This window comes from Pipistrellus hanaki (assembly GCF_964339955.1).
Source record: "Pipistrellus hanaki genome assembly, chromosome: 6".
NCBI lineage: Eukaryota > Metazoa > Chordata > Mammalia > Chiroptera > Vespertilionidae > Pipistrellus > Pipistrellus hanaki.
Window position 1 is genome coordinate 36057072 of NC_140508.1, and position 16119 is coordinate 36073190.

At 39.4% G+C, this 16119-nt stretch overlaps 1 protein-coding gene across 1 annotated transcript in view; it reads left to right on the forward strand.

Annotated features, from left to right (window-relative positions):
• ITCH (itchy E3 ubiquitin protein ligase) overlaps nucleotides 1-16119 on the forward strand; it is a 75118-nt gene that overhangs the window by 13580 nt on the left and 45419 nt on the right. Inside the window, exons 3-4 of the mRNA XM_084888549.1 lie at nucleotides 8046-8136; nucleotides 15822-15963. Of these exons, the coding sequence (XP_084744675.1) occupies nucleotides 8067-8136; nucleotides 15822-15963 (212 nt within the window). The 5' untranslated portion in view covers nucleotides 8046-8066. The remainder of the gene's footprint in view (nucleotides 1-8045; nucleotides 8137-15821; nucleotides 15964-16119) is intronic.

Genomic DNA, 16119 nt, shown 5'->3' on the forward strand with positions numbered 1-16119 from the left:
CGCTTCTGCCTGCTAGCCTGATCATCCCCTAACCATTCTAACCACTCCCCTGCAAGCCTGATTGACACCTAATTGCTCCCCTACTGACCTGTTCCCCCTCCCCCCCAACTGCCCTCCCCTGCAGGCCTAGACCCCCCCCTCCCCCCAGCTATCTGCCTCTGCAGGCCCGATCGCCCCCAACTGCCCTCCCTTGCAGGCTTGGTCCCTCCCATCTGCCCTCCCCTGCAGGCCATCTTATGGCGGTCATCTTGTGTCCACATGGGGTGGCCATCTTTGACCACATGAGGCGACCATCTTGTGTGTTGGAGTGATGGTCAATTTTCATATTATCTCTATTATATAGGATTAGTTTGTATAATATTACACAAGCATTGTTTTCAGAAGAGCAGTGTTTATATTAGAACAAACAGTATATTTATTGTGGCGTGTCAAATCCTTTAAATTCTAGCTGTAAATAGTGAAAACTGGGAAATAACTTGAAATAGTAGTTAATATTAAAATGTTTGTCAGAAAGCCATTTGGGAGAACAGGGGAAAAATTTACTCTGGAATACTGGATACAGAATTCAAACCAACAAATGAATGCTAAAAGTTCAGTTCTGGTGCCAGTTTCCTTAAACTTTGTTTTCATAGCATTGAACCTTGAAAGTTATACCTTCCTGTTTTTCTCTTTGAAAAAGATAATCATCTCTTTATGCATATTCTTTAGAATCCATTCTGATAATATTTGATGGGAAATGAGAAAGGAGCTTCAATGACATGTGATGTTCAGAGCCAAGATGTCACTGCTGTGGGCGAGAGAGGATGGTCCACATCCTATCTCCCTGTTAAGATAGCTTTTTTCAGTAAATAGGAAAGCAACTTTTCCCCATCATGAGTAGATTTGAGTTTATTCTCTCTTCTTTTATTGAGAAAGTAAGTTACAGAAATAGTATCTTCTACCTCAACCCAAAGTACTTTTATCCCCTATGACAGTATCTTTAGCAACTCCATACACCAAGGTCCGCTCCTTTGCTATTATTAATAGAGAATGGGATCTACACTTTGTTCCTTCTAGCCAGCCTCTGTAACTGGCCCTGGGGAACAGAATCTAGTTTTCAACCCACAGGGTCCTGGTGGCTATGGTTGCAAGGATCGTCACCAAAAACAAACAAACAAAGAAACAAAAAAAACTATCACCAACTCCATTGTCTATCCCACTTCTGGATTGAGGCTGGAGTCCATTCTTCACAGTAGTGGCTGGTGAATGAAGACATACTTTTCAAAAGAGATCCTTTGATACATAACTCTTCCTCTTGAGTAATGGTTTGGGAACATGGTTGAGTGGCCCTACTCAAGGGAGACTACTCAGTATTTACGATTACTATTTACACTGCTGTATTTTAGTAAGGCTGTTTGAGGATTTGACTTCATTAGGTTTTAGTTCTTTGAATACTACGGTGTACTTGAGCTGTCTAACTCTGTACTTTCTGCTTCAATAAACAATTTTTCTGTTCATCAATTTTGTATGTTTCCTGAAATGTCTTTTTGGTGGCTTTTAAGAAGATACAGGCCTGTGTTAAATTATTGAAAGGTCTTCTAGGTCAAAATAGATGTGGCCTATAAAAATAACTAATTGTGTTAGATATGTTATTTCTGAAAATAAACCAAGTAAATTTCATAATATTCTATTTAATAATTTGTAAATAGGATACATATTTTAAAATAAGGCCAGACATGTGTTTGACTGTTTGTTGCTTATGGGACAAGATGTTACTAAAATAATCTTGTGAACAGTGTCTTTCTCTTTCTTTTTTTTCTTTCTGTCTTTCAGGAAGATATTAAGATTAATTTTTACATCTGGCAATGTTTTAGTGCCTTTTTTCTATATTAGACACTGTCACATTTTTATAGTGTGATAGTAAACATTACTCAAAATAAATAATATAAAATTGTTAAGAATTTGCCCTATTTTAAGTTACTTTTTTTTTTTTTTTTTTTAAGTTTCTTTATAACCAGCAGGATAATAGGTAACAGGTTATTTTAACATTATATTAGATCTAGATTCGAACTGATACCTTCATTGGTTCAGGTCACAATCATTTACCTTGTAAACCACTGTACTTGATTGTGAAAACCTTTTTTTTTTTTAAATTAAATATATTTTTATTGATTTTGAGAGGAAGGAAGAGGGAGAGATAGAAACATCAATTATGAGAGAGAATCATTCATTGGCTGTCTCCTGCTAACCCACACTGGGAATTGAGCCTGCAACCTGGTCATGTGCCCTTGACTGGAATTGAACCTGCAACACTTCAGTCTACAGGCCAACACTCTGTCCACTAAGCCAAAGCAGTTAGGGCATGAAAACTTTTTTTAAAATTACTTTAAAAGTTGTTTTCCATAGGAAATTCATGTATTCATCTATGTCTCATGAATTTTAAAGCTATAGATGGGGGGAAAGTTGAAAGGGCTTTAAAAATTGAGTGTTAGGAGGAGAGTAGACTGGGTAAAAGAAGGAGATTATAAGATGAAGGGACATTAGGAAAAAGAGGTTAACCTAACATTTAAGATATAGAAGTGGAAGGGAGATGCTAGAAACGGATCCTGCAGCGATCTCCACAAGATAGGAAAAACAAGTAATTATTTTGTTGTAGAAACTAGATTAACAGTATTTTTTTTCCACATTGAGAATACTCTTTTTAAAAAAATATATGTTTTGTTGATTTTTCACAGAGAGGAAGAGAGAAGGATAGAGAGTTAGAAACATCGATGAGAGAGAATCATGGATCAGTTGCCTCTTGCACAGCCCCTACTGGGGATGTGCCCACAACCAAGGTACATGCCCTTGACCGGAATCGAACCTGGGACCTTTCAGTCCACAGGTTGATGCTCTATCTACTGAGCCAAACTGGTTTTGGCAGAGAATACTCTCCCCCCCCCCCCCCAATAAATCTTTATTGTTCATATTATTACAAATGTTCCCCCACCAGGTTCCCACCCCACCCTCTGCCCATTCCTCACCTTCATTGTCCTCATCCATAGGTGCACAGTTTTTGTTGAGGCTCTTCCCGCACCTCCCACTCCCCTTTTCCCCGAGAATCGTCAGTCCACTCCCCTTCCATACCTCTGATTCTATTCACCAGTTAATATTGTTCATCAGGTTTTTAAATTCCCTTGGCTTTTTTTTAGTTTCACTTGTTGATAGTTACATATTTGTTGATCATAATTTTTATCTATATCTTCTTCCTCTTCCTAAAGAACCTCTTTCAGCAATCTATATAATTCTGGTTTGGCGGTGATGAACTCCTTTAGCTTTTTTTTATTCTGAGTGATAGCTTTGCTGGGTAGAGTATTTTTGGCTGTAGATTCTTGCTATTCATCACCTTGAATATTTCTTGCCATTCCCGTCTGGCCTGCATGGTTTCTGTTGAGAAATCAGCTGACAATCGTATGGGTGCCCCTTTATAGGTAACTGCCTGCTTTGCTTTTGCTGCTTTTAATATTTTCTCTTTGTCTTTTGCTCTTGGAATTTTAATTATGATGTGTCTTGGTGTGGTCCTCTTTGGATTCCTTTTGTTTGGAGTTCTGTGCGCTTCCTGGACTGTAAGTCTATTTCTTTCCCCAGGTGGGGGAAGTTTTCTGTCACTATTTTTTCCAGTATTCTTTCGGTATCTTGCTCTCTCTCTTCTTCTGGGACCCCCATAATTCTGATGTTGGTTCGTTTGAAATTGTCCCCGAGGTTTCTTACACTATCTTCAACTTTCTGGATTCTCTTATCTTCTTGCTTCTGTGGAGGAGTGTTGTCTGACTCTTTGTGTTCCAAATCTTTGACTTGATTCTTGCAATCTTCCATTCTGTTTTTAGGACTCTGTATAATATTTTTTATTTCAGACAATGTATTCTTTATTTCTAGTTGATCCCTTTTCATATCCTCATAGGTCTCATTTATTTTATCGGCCTTGTCTAGTTAATTCTTGAAAAACCTTATAAGCGTGGTTTTGAACTCTATATCCAGTTGCTTCTTGTCCTCCATTTCTTTTGTTTGTGATCTATTTCCTCTTCTCGGCATTTTCACAGCTTCCCTGAGTTGGTAGGGTGGCTTTGTGTGCTAAGGTGTCCTATATGGTTCAGTGGGTCAGCCTCTCAGTTACCTGAGGTGGACAGTCTTGGTGTAGCCCTTTGTGGGATGTGTGTGCAGTCTTGTTGTTAAGCCTTGCTTGTTGTTGGTATCACTGGGAAGCGTTGATCTCCAAGCCAATTGGCTATGAGGATTAGAGATGTCAGCTAGGAGGGTGTCTGTATTGCGCTTGGATGGGGCGGAGTCTCGAAGTGGCACATACAAACTTTGGTGAATCCCGCAAGATTGGTTGCAGGCGTGCAGACCTCTTTGATATAGGCGCAGACAAGGTTTGAATTCCTATCTGTCCCTCCCTAGGAGAGTCATATTCGCAGCAAACGAGAAAGCTAGCCACTGGAAGGGCTTCTGTGCTCCGCTTGGATGGGGCGGAGTCTCGGGGTGGTGCAGACAAGCTTTATTCAGCCCCTCCCTACGAGGGTCTGGTTTCTGAGTCCCACAGTAATGGCCGCTGGCTTCTGACCAACCAGCTATAAATTGGAAGTTTCAACAAACCCCTCCTTAGGCTCAATTAATTTACTAAAGCAGCTCACAGAACTCAGAGAAACATTTTATTTACTAGATTACTGATTTATTATAAAAGGATGTAATTCAGGTACAGCCAGATGAAAAATATAGAGGCTGCTCGGCCAGCATGGTACAGTGGTTGAACGTCAACCTATGAACTAAGAGGTGACAGTTCAGTTTCTGGTCAGGGCACGTGCCCAGATTGCATGCTTGATCCCCAGTGAGGTGTATGTGGGAGGCACCCTGTCGATGATTCTCTATCATCATTGATGTTTCTCTCTCTCCTTTTCCCTTCCTCTCTGAAATCAATAAAAATATATTTTTTAAAAATAAACAAAAAGAGACCCTAGCCTTGGAGGGATAACTCAATTGGTTAGAGAATAACCAATTCACCAAGGTTATAGGTTCAATTCCCAATCAGAGTACATATAAGAATCAGCCAATGACAGAAACTGGTTTGGCTCAGTGGTAGAGCGTCGGTCTGCGGGCTGAAGGGTCCTGGGTTTGATTCCGGTCAAGGGCATGTGCATTGGTTGCGGGCACAACCCCGGTAGGGGGTATGCAGGAGGCAGCTGGTCGATGTTTCTCTCTCATCGATGTTTCTAGCTCTCTCTCTCTCCCTTCCTCTCTGTAAAAAATCAATAAAATATATTTTTTTAAAATCAGCCAACGAATACATTAATAAAGGGAACAACAAATTGATTTCTCTCTCTCAAATCAATAAATTAAAAAAATTAAAGTATAAAATAAATATATAGCCCTACCTGGTTCGGCTCAGTGGATAGAGCATTGGCCTGCAGACTGAAGGGTCCTGGGTTTGATTCTGGTCAAGGCACATGCCCGGGTTGCGAGCTCAATCTCCAGTAGGGGGCGTGCAGGAGACAGCTGACCAAGAATTCCCTCTCATCATTGATGTTTCTATATCTCTCTCTCCTCTCCATTCCTCTCTGAAATCAATTACATACACTCAACACACATACACATACACACACACACGAAAAAATAAAATAAAATCGAGATCCTAACCCAAAGCAGCTCAGCCAAGACTGTTCCCAAATTTCTGACCCAGAGAAACTGCAGGAGTGTCATAGCAACTGATTGAGCCGTCGACCAAATGCTCAACTGATCAGTCGGACATTTAGCATATTACGCTTTTATTATATAGGATTGTGCTGCTATGAACATAGGGATGCATATGGTATTATTTCTGACTAGTGTTTCTGATTTCCTGGCCTATATTCCTAGAAGTTGGATTATTGGGTCAAATGGGAGTTCTATTTTTTTTTATAGCAAAGATGGAGATTTATTGAAGAACAAGTACAGACTCCCACGTAGGGAGGGGGAAAAGGGTCCCAGGGAGTTCCATTTTTAAATTATTAAGGAAACTCCATACTGTTCTCCACAATGGCTGCATCATTCTGCATTCTTATCAGCAGTGTGTGAGGGTTCCTTTTTCTCCACATCCTCTCTAGCAGTTGTCATTTGTTGATTTGTTGATAGCCATTCTCTAACAGGTATGAGATGATACCTCGTTGTTTTGATTTGCATCTCTCGGATGATTAGTGACTTTGAGTATGTTTTCATATGTCTCTTGGTCTTCTGTATGTCCACTTTCAAAAAGTGTCTATTCTAACTTCATTTTTTAAAAAGTACCATAGTTGCTATGTGGAGAATGGATGAAGGGAGAGGGAGGGAGGGAGGTGGAGTTGGGAGCAAGTGGAAAGGTAGGGAGACCAGTTTTAATGACTTGTAGTAATTTGTTGACATAGCAAGGATGTTTGTGGCTTGCACTAAGATAGTTAAGAAAAGGAAAAAAATAGATTTGTATTTAAGGGCCTCTCCCGCCTCTGCAGCAGTGCTAAGGATGTCTAAGGATGTCCGACTGACGGCTCCCGAACTGCAAGAGGGTGCAGGCTGGGCTGAGGGACACTCCCTCCACCTCCCTGAGTGCATGAATTTCATATACTGGGTCTCTAGTAGAAATATAAAGTTGGAACTCTCTGGTATATAGATGATATGTAAAGCCATACCACTGGATGATATATTTTTTATTTTTTTAATTATGTAAATCTTTATTATTGAAAGTATAGCATATGTACCCTTTTTTCCTCCATTGTTTTTTCCTTCTTGTAACCCACCCTGTCCCCTGCCCCAGGCCTTCACTATCTATTGTCTATGGATTATGCATATGTACATACAAGTTCTTTGGTTTATCTCTTCCCCCCTCCACCCCACCCCCACTCTCGTGATTCTGCGTTTATCAGTTTATTTTGTTACTTATATTCCATTATGAGTGTGATCATGTGATACTGGTCTTTCTCTGACTGACTTATTTCACTTAATATGATACTCTGCAGGTCCCTACATGCTGTCTCAAAGGATAACAGATTCTTTTTTACTGCTGCATAGTATTCTATGGTATAAGTATACCACAGCTTTTTTTATCTACTCATCTACTGACGGGCACTTGGGCTGTTTCCAGGTCTTAATTATTGTAAATTGTGCTGCTATGCACATAGGGTACATACGTTCTTTCTGATTGGTGGTTCAGGTTTCTTAGGATATATTCCTAAAGTGGGATCACTGGGTCAAATGGCAGCTCGATATTTAATTCTTGAGGAAACTCCATACTGTTTTCCATAATGGCTGCGCCAGTCTGCATTTCCACCAGCAGTGCAGGAGGGTTCATTTTCTTCACATCCTACCAGCACTTGTCATTTGTTGATTTGTTATGGTAGCCATTCTGACAGGTGTGAGGTGATACCTCATTGTCGTTTTAATTTCCATTTCTCTGATGATCAGTGATTTTTTTCATATGTCTTGGCCTTCTGCATGCCCTCTTTGGAAAAGTGTCTATTTAGGTCCTTTGTCTATTTTTAATTGAATTGTCTGTCTTGCTTTTGTTAAGTTTTATGAGTTCATTATATATTTTGGAAATTAACCCTTTATCAGAAGTATCATTGTCAATATCTTCTACAATACAGTGGGCTTCCTTTTCATTTTGTTTCTTTTGCTGTGCAGAATGGATGATATTTTTGAGGAACTGAGTATCAGGATAAGAGGGAACCAATAACTGAGTCCTAGGTTACTCCAACATTAAAAGAGCGGACAGAAGAGAATGAATTGTCAGAGGAGGCTAAGAAGGAGCAATCGGAGGGTAGGACATAAACTTAGAGAATGTGTCTTCGAAACTCAAGGAAAGATGGTAAACCTCAGAAGGAGGAATGATTAATCATGTCAGATTTTTCTGGTAGGTTAGGCAAGATGAATACTTAGAATTGAAAATTATATTTAGCAATGTGAAGACCATTGATTATTATGTTGCATTCAGTGGGATGTGGAAATGGCCTGGTTAGCCCCATTTACATATTTTTTAAATGGGAATTTTTGATGTTTACAAGTTTTTTCTTTGCCATGTTCAGGTTTGCTGTCCTATTGGTGGTATGTCTGACAGTGGATCACAGCTTGGGTCAATGGGTAGCCTGACCATGAAATCACAACTTCAGATCACTGGTAAGTCTGTAAAAGACCCAATATTTTACTCCCCCTGCCCCCAACATAAAAAATAATGTTAAGAGAAGAAAATCTTTAGTGGCTGTTACATATCAGGCACTGAATTAATATTTGCTTAATGAATGAACAAATGAACAAAATGTGTAGATATGTAAAAATTACATTTTTGTTGCTGTTAATCCTCACCCAAGGATATTTTCCCATTGCTTTTCAAAAAGAGTGTGGGAGGGAGAGGAGAGAGGAAGAAACATTGATATGAGAGAGACACATTGATTGGCTGCATGTGCCCTGATGGGCGGATGGGCTGGGGCACAGTGTGCACTTGCAACCCTTTGCTGTTTAGGCTGGTGCTCTGACCATTTACATTTTTATTTCAGGAAATTCATTCTTGAGTAACATGTATTAGTATTTCATTTCTTTTTTCTTTTTTTTGTCAAATAATATTGCGTGTATGGGCATACCACATTTTATTTATCCATTTACCAGTTGATTGGTGTTTAGGTTGTTTCCACTTTTTGGCTATTATGAATAACTAGAGGCCTGGTGCATGAAATTCGTGCACGGGTAGGGTCCCTTGGTCTGGTCATTCATTGATCAGAGTCTATCGGAGCCTTCCAGCTGCCAGCCGGGGCCTTTGGCAGCCTGGGAGCCCTCGGGGGATGTCCACCTGTCGGACATCCTTACTGCTGCTGAGGAGGCGGGAGAGGCTCCTGCCACTGCCGCTGTGCTCGCAGCCATCAGCCCAGCTTGTGGCTGAGCTGACCTGAGCTCCTCCCGGTGGTCAGTGCGCGTCATAGTAACTGGTCATTCCCGGTCATGCCACTGTTAGGGTCGATTTGCATAATACCCTTTTATTATGTAGGATTGTAGCAAAATAGAGATTTAAAAGAATAGTTCATAGTGCTATTATTGATAAATGATTGTTTAGAGAACTTGAATGAGTTTTAATTTCCCTATATTCTTTTAGGAGTATCAAACAAAAGGCAGCCACACCTTTCCTTTTTGGCATTTACATAAAATAAGATAGTATAGTACCAGTGAATAGCTATATAGCTCTTCAAATTTGAGTTGAATAGGAAATATTGTTTTTTGTGCTACTCTTTCACATAGATCAAGGCAGTTCATTGAGGTAGCATCTTTGGGAACTTCCATTGGCATTTAAATGATCTTTTAACATTTGTCTGGTATTAAATATACTTCTATTGATGTTTGTGTTGGGCAATAGCTTACCTGAATGATTTGTCAGATAGATGCACAAATTATAATAGAGAATCATAAATACTTTTAATATTTTGACTAGTGTGCCATTTGAATTTCTAAAGTTAAACTTTTGGGGAGGTCATCTAGCCCCTGCCTCCAGTTTTATCAACAAATCTGTATATACTAATTATTCTCTTCAGGGGATTTAATATCCCTGGTTTTAGTCCTCATTCTGATTATTTAATCCTATATAATAAAAGCGTGATATGCAAATCGACTGAACAGCAGAACCACCAATCGGTGGGTGGCAGGGCCAGCGAGCAGGCAGTGCCAGGCCAGCCAAGGTGCATGCCAGCGGCAGAGGGAGGGGATGGCAATGGGGGGGGGGGAGGCAGCTACCAGTGGCAGCCAGTGCTGTCCCCTGATCAGCCGCCTGGTGGCCTCCCACGGAGGGAGGCCAGCAGCAGTGGTGGGGTGATGGGGGTGGTATCTTCCCCACATCTGCCCAGTGGCCTCCTGCAGAGGGAGGCCAGACTGTGCCTAAGCTGTCAGTACAACATCCCCTGGGGGCTCCCGGATGTGAGAGGGTACAGGCTGGGCTGAGGGATCTCCCCCCCATGCAAGAATTTTTGTGCACTGGGACTCTAGTAGTTATATACCTTGTGTTTGTCACTAGTATCTTTTTCCTTATCTGTGAACTGAGGATATTAACATCTTTGTTACATGGTTAGAAGACAGTGTATAAGTTGGAAAACTGTAAAACACTGTATAAGTGCAGAGTAGTATATTCCTCCTAATGCCTCATTTCTTCACTTAGGATTACTCATATCTAATTTAATATTTTTACAGTAATCTAAGTCTAAATCTTTTATACGATTGGCTGCTTATTTTACTTTGTCTTTCTTAACTTTATTAATCAGAATTTTTTTTTTATTTTTTTAATTGAAAAGGAGCCAGCTCTAGCTGGTTTGGCTCAGTGGATAGAGTTTTCTGTTTAATTATGTTCAATATATAACCTCAGACAGGCAGACACAAACTATAAACAGGGAAACTTGTTTTCTACTATGACTAATCATTTGGTTCAACAAATGTTTTAAATGTTTCTCAGGTTTAAATCACTAAGTTCTATAGGAGTGATAAAGACAGGCTACATCCTTGCCATGAAGGTTATTACAGGGTGAATTAAACCAAATATGAACTAATACACTTATTAAAAAACCACAAGTGAAAAGCTGTAGGAAACATATATAAATATGAAAATGTTATGGAAGCATAGAGGCAGGAATAATTAACTTCTTAGATTTAAAGAAGTATGCAATCAAAGAGAAAGGGGCATTTGTCTTTTAAGAAGAGGGTTTTATTGGGTGGAAAAGGGCAGGTATAGCACATAAAGGCAGGAAAGTGCATGGCCCTTGTGAGGAACAGCAGTTACTGGTGGTTAGAATAGTACTAGGGGCTGGGTGGGATTAGGTATTGAGGAGGCTGAGAGTACATAGTAAATTATGTAAAATGCCCCAGAAGAGTTAAAAACTCTTTGCAGGCATTAAAGAATCATTGAAAAGTACTGACATGATCACATCTATTTAAGGAAGATAATTCTAGGAGCTGTGAGTGGTTGGTTTAGAGAAATGAGAGTGAAAATAGACTAGAGGTCTCTTGCAGTAGCCCAAGTGACTGATGATGCTGACTTTTTTCTGATTTCTTTACTTCCAGTTTATAATTTACACTTATTCTGCTAATTCAGTATGGAAATTTAAATTTCAGGAATGTAATACATTGATATATTTTATAATAGGACTGTAACAAAAGTTTTATTCTATCTAAACTTTGAAATTTGAAGACTTAAATAATTTCTCCTGCTCAGGCTTTACAGTGATCCTGCAGCAACTTTTAGAGTTTGTTAAGTTTGTCTTTTTATGTGTAAAAATTAAGATGATAACCGGCCAGCGTGGCTCAGTGGTTGAGCATTGATCTGTGAACCAGGAGGTCAGGGTTCGATTCTCGGTCAGGACATGCCCTAATTGCGGGCTCAATCCTTAGTGTGGGGCATGCAAGATTAAAGATTCTCTCTTATCATTGATGTTTCTATCTCTCCCTTCCTTTCTGAAATCAATAAAATATATTTTAAAAATTAAGATGATAATACCTACCTCATAGAATAGTCATGATGAGTATTAGAATGACAATATTTAAGCATCAGACACACTGTAAATTCTAATAGTTGGTGTTAGTTTCTCTTCCTCTTTCATTTACTCATTTAAAGTTTCCTGAAATGACTTCGTGAGACTGGGAGGTGTTATGTGGCAAAATAGCTTTCGAAAGTTTGAACCCTAAAAAGCCATTAGCGGCAGAATATTCTCTTCCTATCAGGTCTGCATTTGCTCTTTGTTCTAGATTTAATCAGTTTCAGAGGACCACAAGAGCCCCCAGAGACATAATATTTTTGCATAATTATTTGGGCTTGTTTCCTCTTTTCTCAGACTATAAACGAATTAAAAGTAGAATTTTTATATTTTTCTGTGGCAATCCTATGATTGAATTTGGTTCTATATTGGTACTAGAACTTTATAGTACACATTAATCAGAGATGAGTCTGGTCCCCACTTGAATATATTCTGTTCTAAAAAATACTTCTTTCTGCCCGAAACCAGTTTGGCTCAGTGGATAGAGCGTCAGCCTGCGGACTGAAGGGTCCCGGGTTCGATTCTGGTCAAGGGCATGTATCGTACCTTGGTTGCGGGTACATCTCCAGTAGGGGGTGTGCAAGAGACAGCTGATAGATGATTCTCTCTCATCGATGTTTCTAGCTCTCCATCCCTCTCTCTTCCTCTCTGTAAAATAAATAAAAATAAAAAATAAATAGAAAATACTTCTTTCTTAGTGTTTCCCCTTAGGTGATCCATAAGCATCTCAAATTTTATACACTCATTATAAAACTCTTGATTTCTGGCCCATTTCACTCTCCTCAATTATGTTCTTTTCCATATTATTAAATGATCCCATCTTCTATCCAGCTATTCATGCTAGAGACCTGGGAATTATCCTTCTTGCTTCTTTTCCCAACTTCCACATGCAATCTAATCCTATTGGTTCTCCATAAGAAATAGTTATTTTCCCCCATATCCATGTTCACCACCCTAGTCCAAACCACTTTCAAAAAAAAATTTTTTTTTAAATCCCCACGGAGAATATTTCTTTTCTTTCTTTCCTTTTTTTTTTTTTTTTTTTTTTTTTAATATTTTATTGATTTTGTACAGAGAGGAAGGGAGATAGATAGAGAGAAACATCGATGAGAGAGAGTCATCGATCAGCTGCCTCTTGCACACCCCCTACTGGGGATATGCCCGCAACCGAGGTACATGCTCTTGACTGGAATCGAACCCGGGACCTTTCAGTCCCCAAGCCGACGCTCTATCCATTGAGCCAAACCAGTTTCGGCCCTTTTTTTTTTTTTTTAATATATTGATTTTAAATATATATATATATATATATATATATATATATATGTATATATATATATATTTTATTGATTTATATATATATTTTATTGATTTTTTACAGAGAGGAAGAGAGAGGGAGAGTTAGAAACATTGATGAGAAAGAATCTTCAATCAGCTGCCTCTTGCACACCCCCTACTGGGGATGTGCCTGCAATCAAGGTACATGCTCTTGACAGGAATAGAACCTGGGACCTTTCAGTCCACAGGCCGTCGCTTTATCTACTGAGCCAAACTGGTTTCAGCAGAGGATATTTTTTGCATTGATTTCTAGAGAGAGAGTGGAAAGGAGGGAGGAGGGAGAGAAAGAGAAACATTTATGTGAGAGAAACATATCAATCGACTGCCTCCTGCACTTACTCCAACTAGGGCTGGGAACCTGTAACCAAGGTGGAATTGAATCCAGACCCTTGGGTCTGAAGGTCAACACTGTAACCACTGTGTAAACTGGCCAGGGTGATCACTGTCAATTTCTTGATTAAGATGACTCTATTAGCTTCTTATCCCCTACTTTTCTCTCCCTTTAATTTTTTTTTTTTCCCACAGCAGAAGAATGATGTTTGAGTGTTAATCTGATCATCTGTTTCCTCAGTGCCCATAATAATACCTGATGTGTTACGGATACCCAGTAAATTTGTTGAATAATACTCTTTTACTTAAACGTACTCAGTGGCTCCTTATTGCCTAGTTTTCTAGCATTATCTCTTGCAGCTTTTTTTTTTTTAAATTTTTTTAAAAATTATTATTTTTTTATTGGTTTCAGAGAGGAAGGGAGAGGAAGAGAGATAGAAACATTACTGATGAGAGAGAACCATTGATCAGCTGCCTCCTATACCTTCCCACCTCCCTCATACTGGGGATCGGATAGCCCACAACCTGGGCATGTGCCCGAACTGGGAATCAAACCGTGACCTCCTGGGTTATAGGTCAATGCTTAACCATTGCGCCACTGTGGCTGGGCCTTTTTTTTGGTAATGCATATTTATTTCAAATTAGGTTGAACTTTATTATAACAAGCATTTGAAAATAATGATGAAGCTCTACTTTATAGAATGTGCATTACCATTAGAATAGTAAGTCTATGGCTAGTTTGAATGCTACCAAAAAGGCACAGAAACACAAAAACACAGAAATATTTGTGTGAAGTCAAGAGATTCTGGGCTGCCATCTGGAACTATGCCTGTTAGGATGCCCAGACTGTCTGTGATTTGGACTGTACATTGAGCTTCTTGGATAGCTGCTATGCAGACTTCGCTAGCTTCTACAAAGGGTCCCTTCACCTTGATGGGCAATGGCATTCTCTAAACCAGTGGTCAACAACCTTTCGGAGCTTACGGATCACCAGTGGACTGCAGGCCACCGGTTGGTGACCGCTACACTAAACTTATCTGCTAGAGTAGATATCCAGAGAGTAGAGTTATTCCTTGGATATGATCACCTCATTTATTTATTATTTTTTTAAATATATTTTATTGATTTTTTACAGAGAGGAAGACAGAGGGATGGAGAGTTAGAAACATTGATGAGAGAGAATCATCGACCAGCTGCCTCTTGCACACCCCTACTGGGGATGTGCCCGCAACCAAGGTACATGCCCTTGACCAGAATCGAACCTGGGACCCTTCAGTCCACAGGCCGACGCTCTTATCCACTGAGCCAAACCGGTTTTGACTGATCACCTCATATATAGAGAAGCAATGACTTGTTACTTGTGGAAACCATAGGGTGCTCTGCTAGACTGGAATATATTTGTTGTACCATCCAAGGGACTTGGACAAGGCTACTTTATGGCAAAAGTGACTAAACTCAAGGGTTAAGGTTAAGATGCACAATGTGCCGGGACCGGTTTGGCTCAATGGATAGAGCGTCGGCTTGGGGACTGAAGGGCCCCGGGTTCGATTCCGGTCAAGGGCATGTACCTTGGTTGCGGGCATATCCCCAGTAGGGGGTGTGCAAGAGGCAGCTGATCGATGACTCTCTCTCATCGATGTTTCTAACTCTCTATCTCTCTCCTTTCCTCTCTGTACAAAAATCAATAAAATATATTTAAAAAAAAAAAAAAAAGATGCACAATGTAGGAAGCTCTTGCTAATATGAGATCTATGAGATGCTAAAAGTAATCTTAGTTTATAACTGTTCTTCCAGTAGCTTTCCAGCATGCTTAAATAAAATCCCAATTTCTTATCTTGGTTTAATACCCTAATGTGATTTCGTTTACCATTCTTCCCACTTGCTGTACTTTTCTTTGGATATGTCTATTTACAACTCTAGTCTTCACATGACTAGCTCCTTGCCATTTAGATGCCTTGTAAAAGTACTTCCTCCTTAGTCTTCCTTACTATCAAGTCATTCTGCCACATTAGTTTGTTTTTCGTCACAAAGATTTTTCTCTAACTAGGATCTAATTTTCTTGAGAGCCAATGTCTCTTCTATTTTAAATTGTTCTATCCACAGTTTAGAGCAATATCTGACACATGGTAGACCAAGTATTTGTTGACCAAGTTTATCAGTATACTTTTTTTGGGGGTAAAGTTTTTGCTTTCAATTTTTTTTTTTTTTTTTTTCCTAGAGGGAAGAAACAGGGAGAGAGAGATAGAAACATCAATGATGAGAGAATCAGTGATCTTCTGCATCCTGCATGCCCCCAAGCCGAAATCTAGGCATATGACCTTCTGGGTTTATAGGTCGATGCTCAACCACTGAGTGACACTGGCCGGGCTGTCTGTCAGTGTACTATTGACCTCAGAGTTCTGGGATGATTGATAATGATAGTGATACTGATGGGAGTTTGGGTAGATGATGTGGGGAAGTCCTATATTAATTTACTAGGATGGGAGAAAATATTCATGAGTAAATGAAATTAGTAAATATTTTAGAGTAAACCTGCTCCTCTGAGTAAAAGTAATAATGCTTAGTCTTTATGAAATTAAAGTGTTTTGAAGATGAACTATCAACTCAAATATTGAAATATTTTTTCTTTTCTTTTAGTCATTTCAGCAAAACTTAAAGAAAATAAAAAGAATTGGTTTGGACCAAGTCCTTATGTGGAAGTTACAGTAGATGGACAGTCAAAGAAGACAGAAAAATGTAACAATACAAACAGTCCCAAATGGAAGCAACCCGTTACAGTGTAGGTTTGAAAGTATTTTCTATAGTATATTTTGTTTAGTAGCTGAACAGAAATGCAGTTTTTAAAAAGGTCTCACTTGTTTTCTTCTTTCTTCTCTCATCTTTTTCTTTCTCTCCCATCCTAGAACTCCTTCCTCTAGTTCCCTTTTTGTTTCTA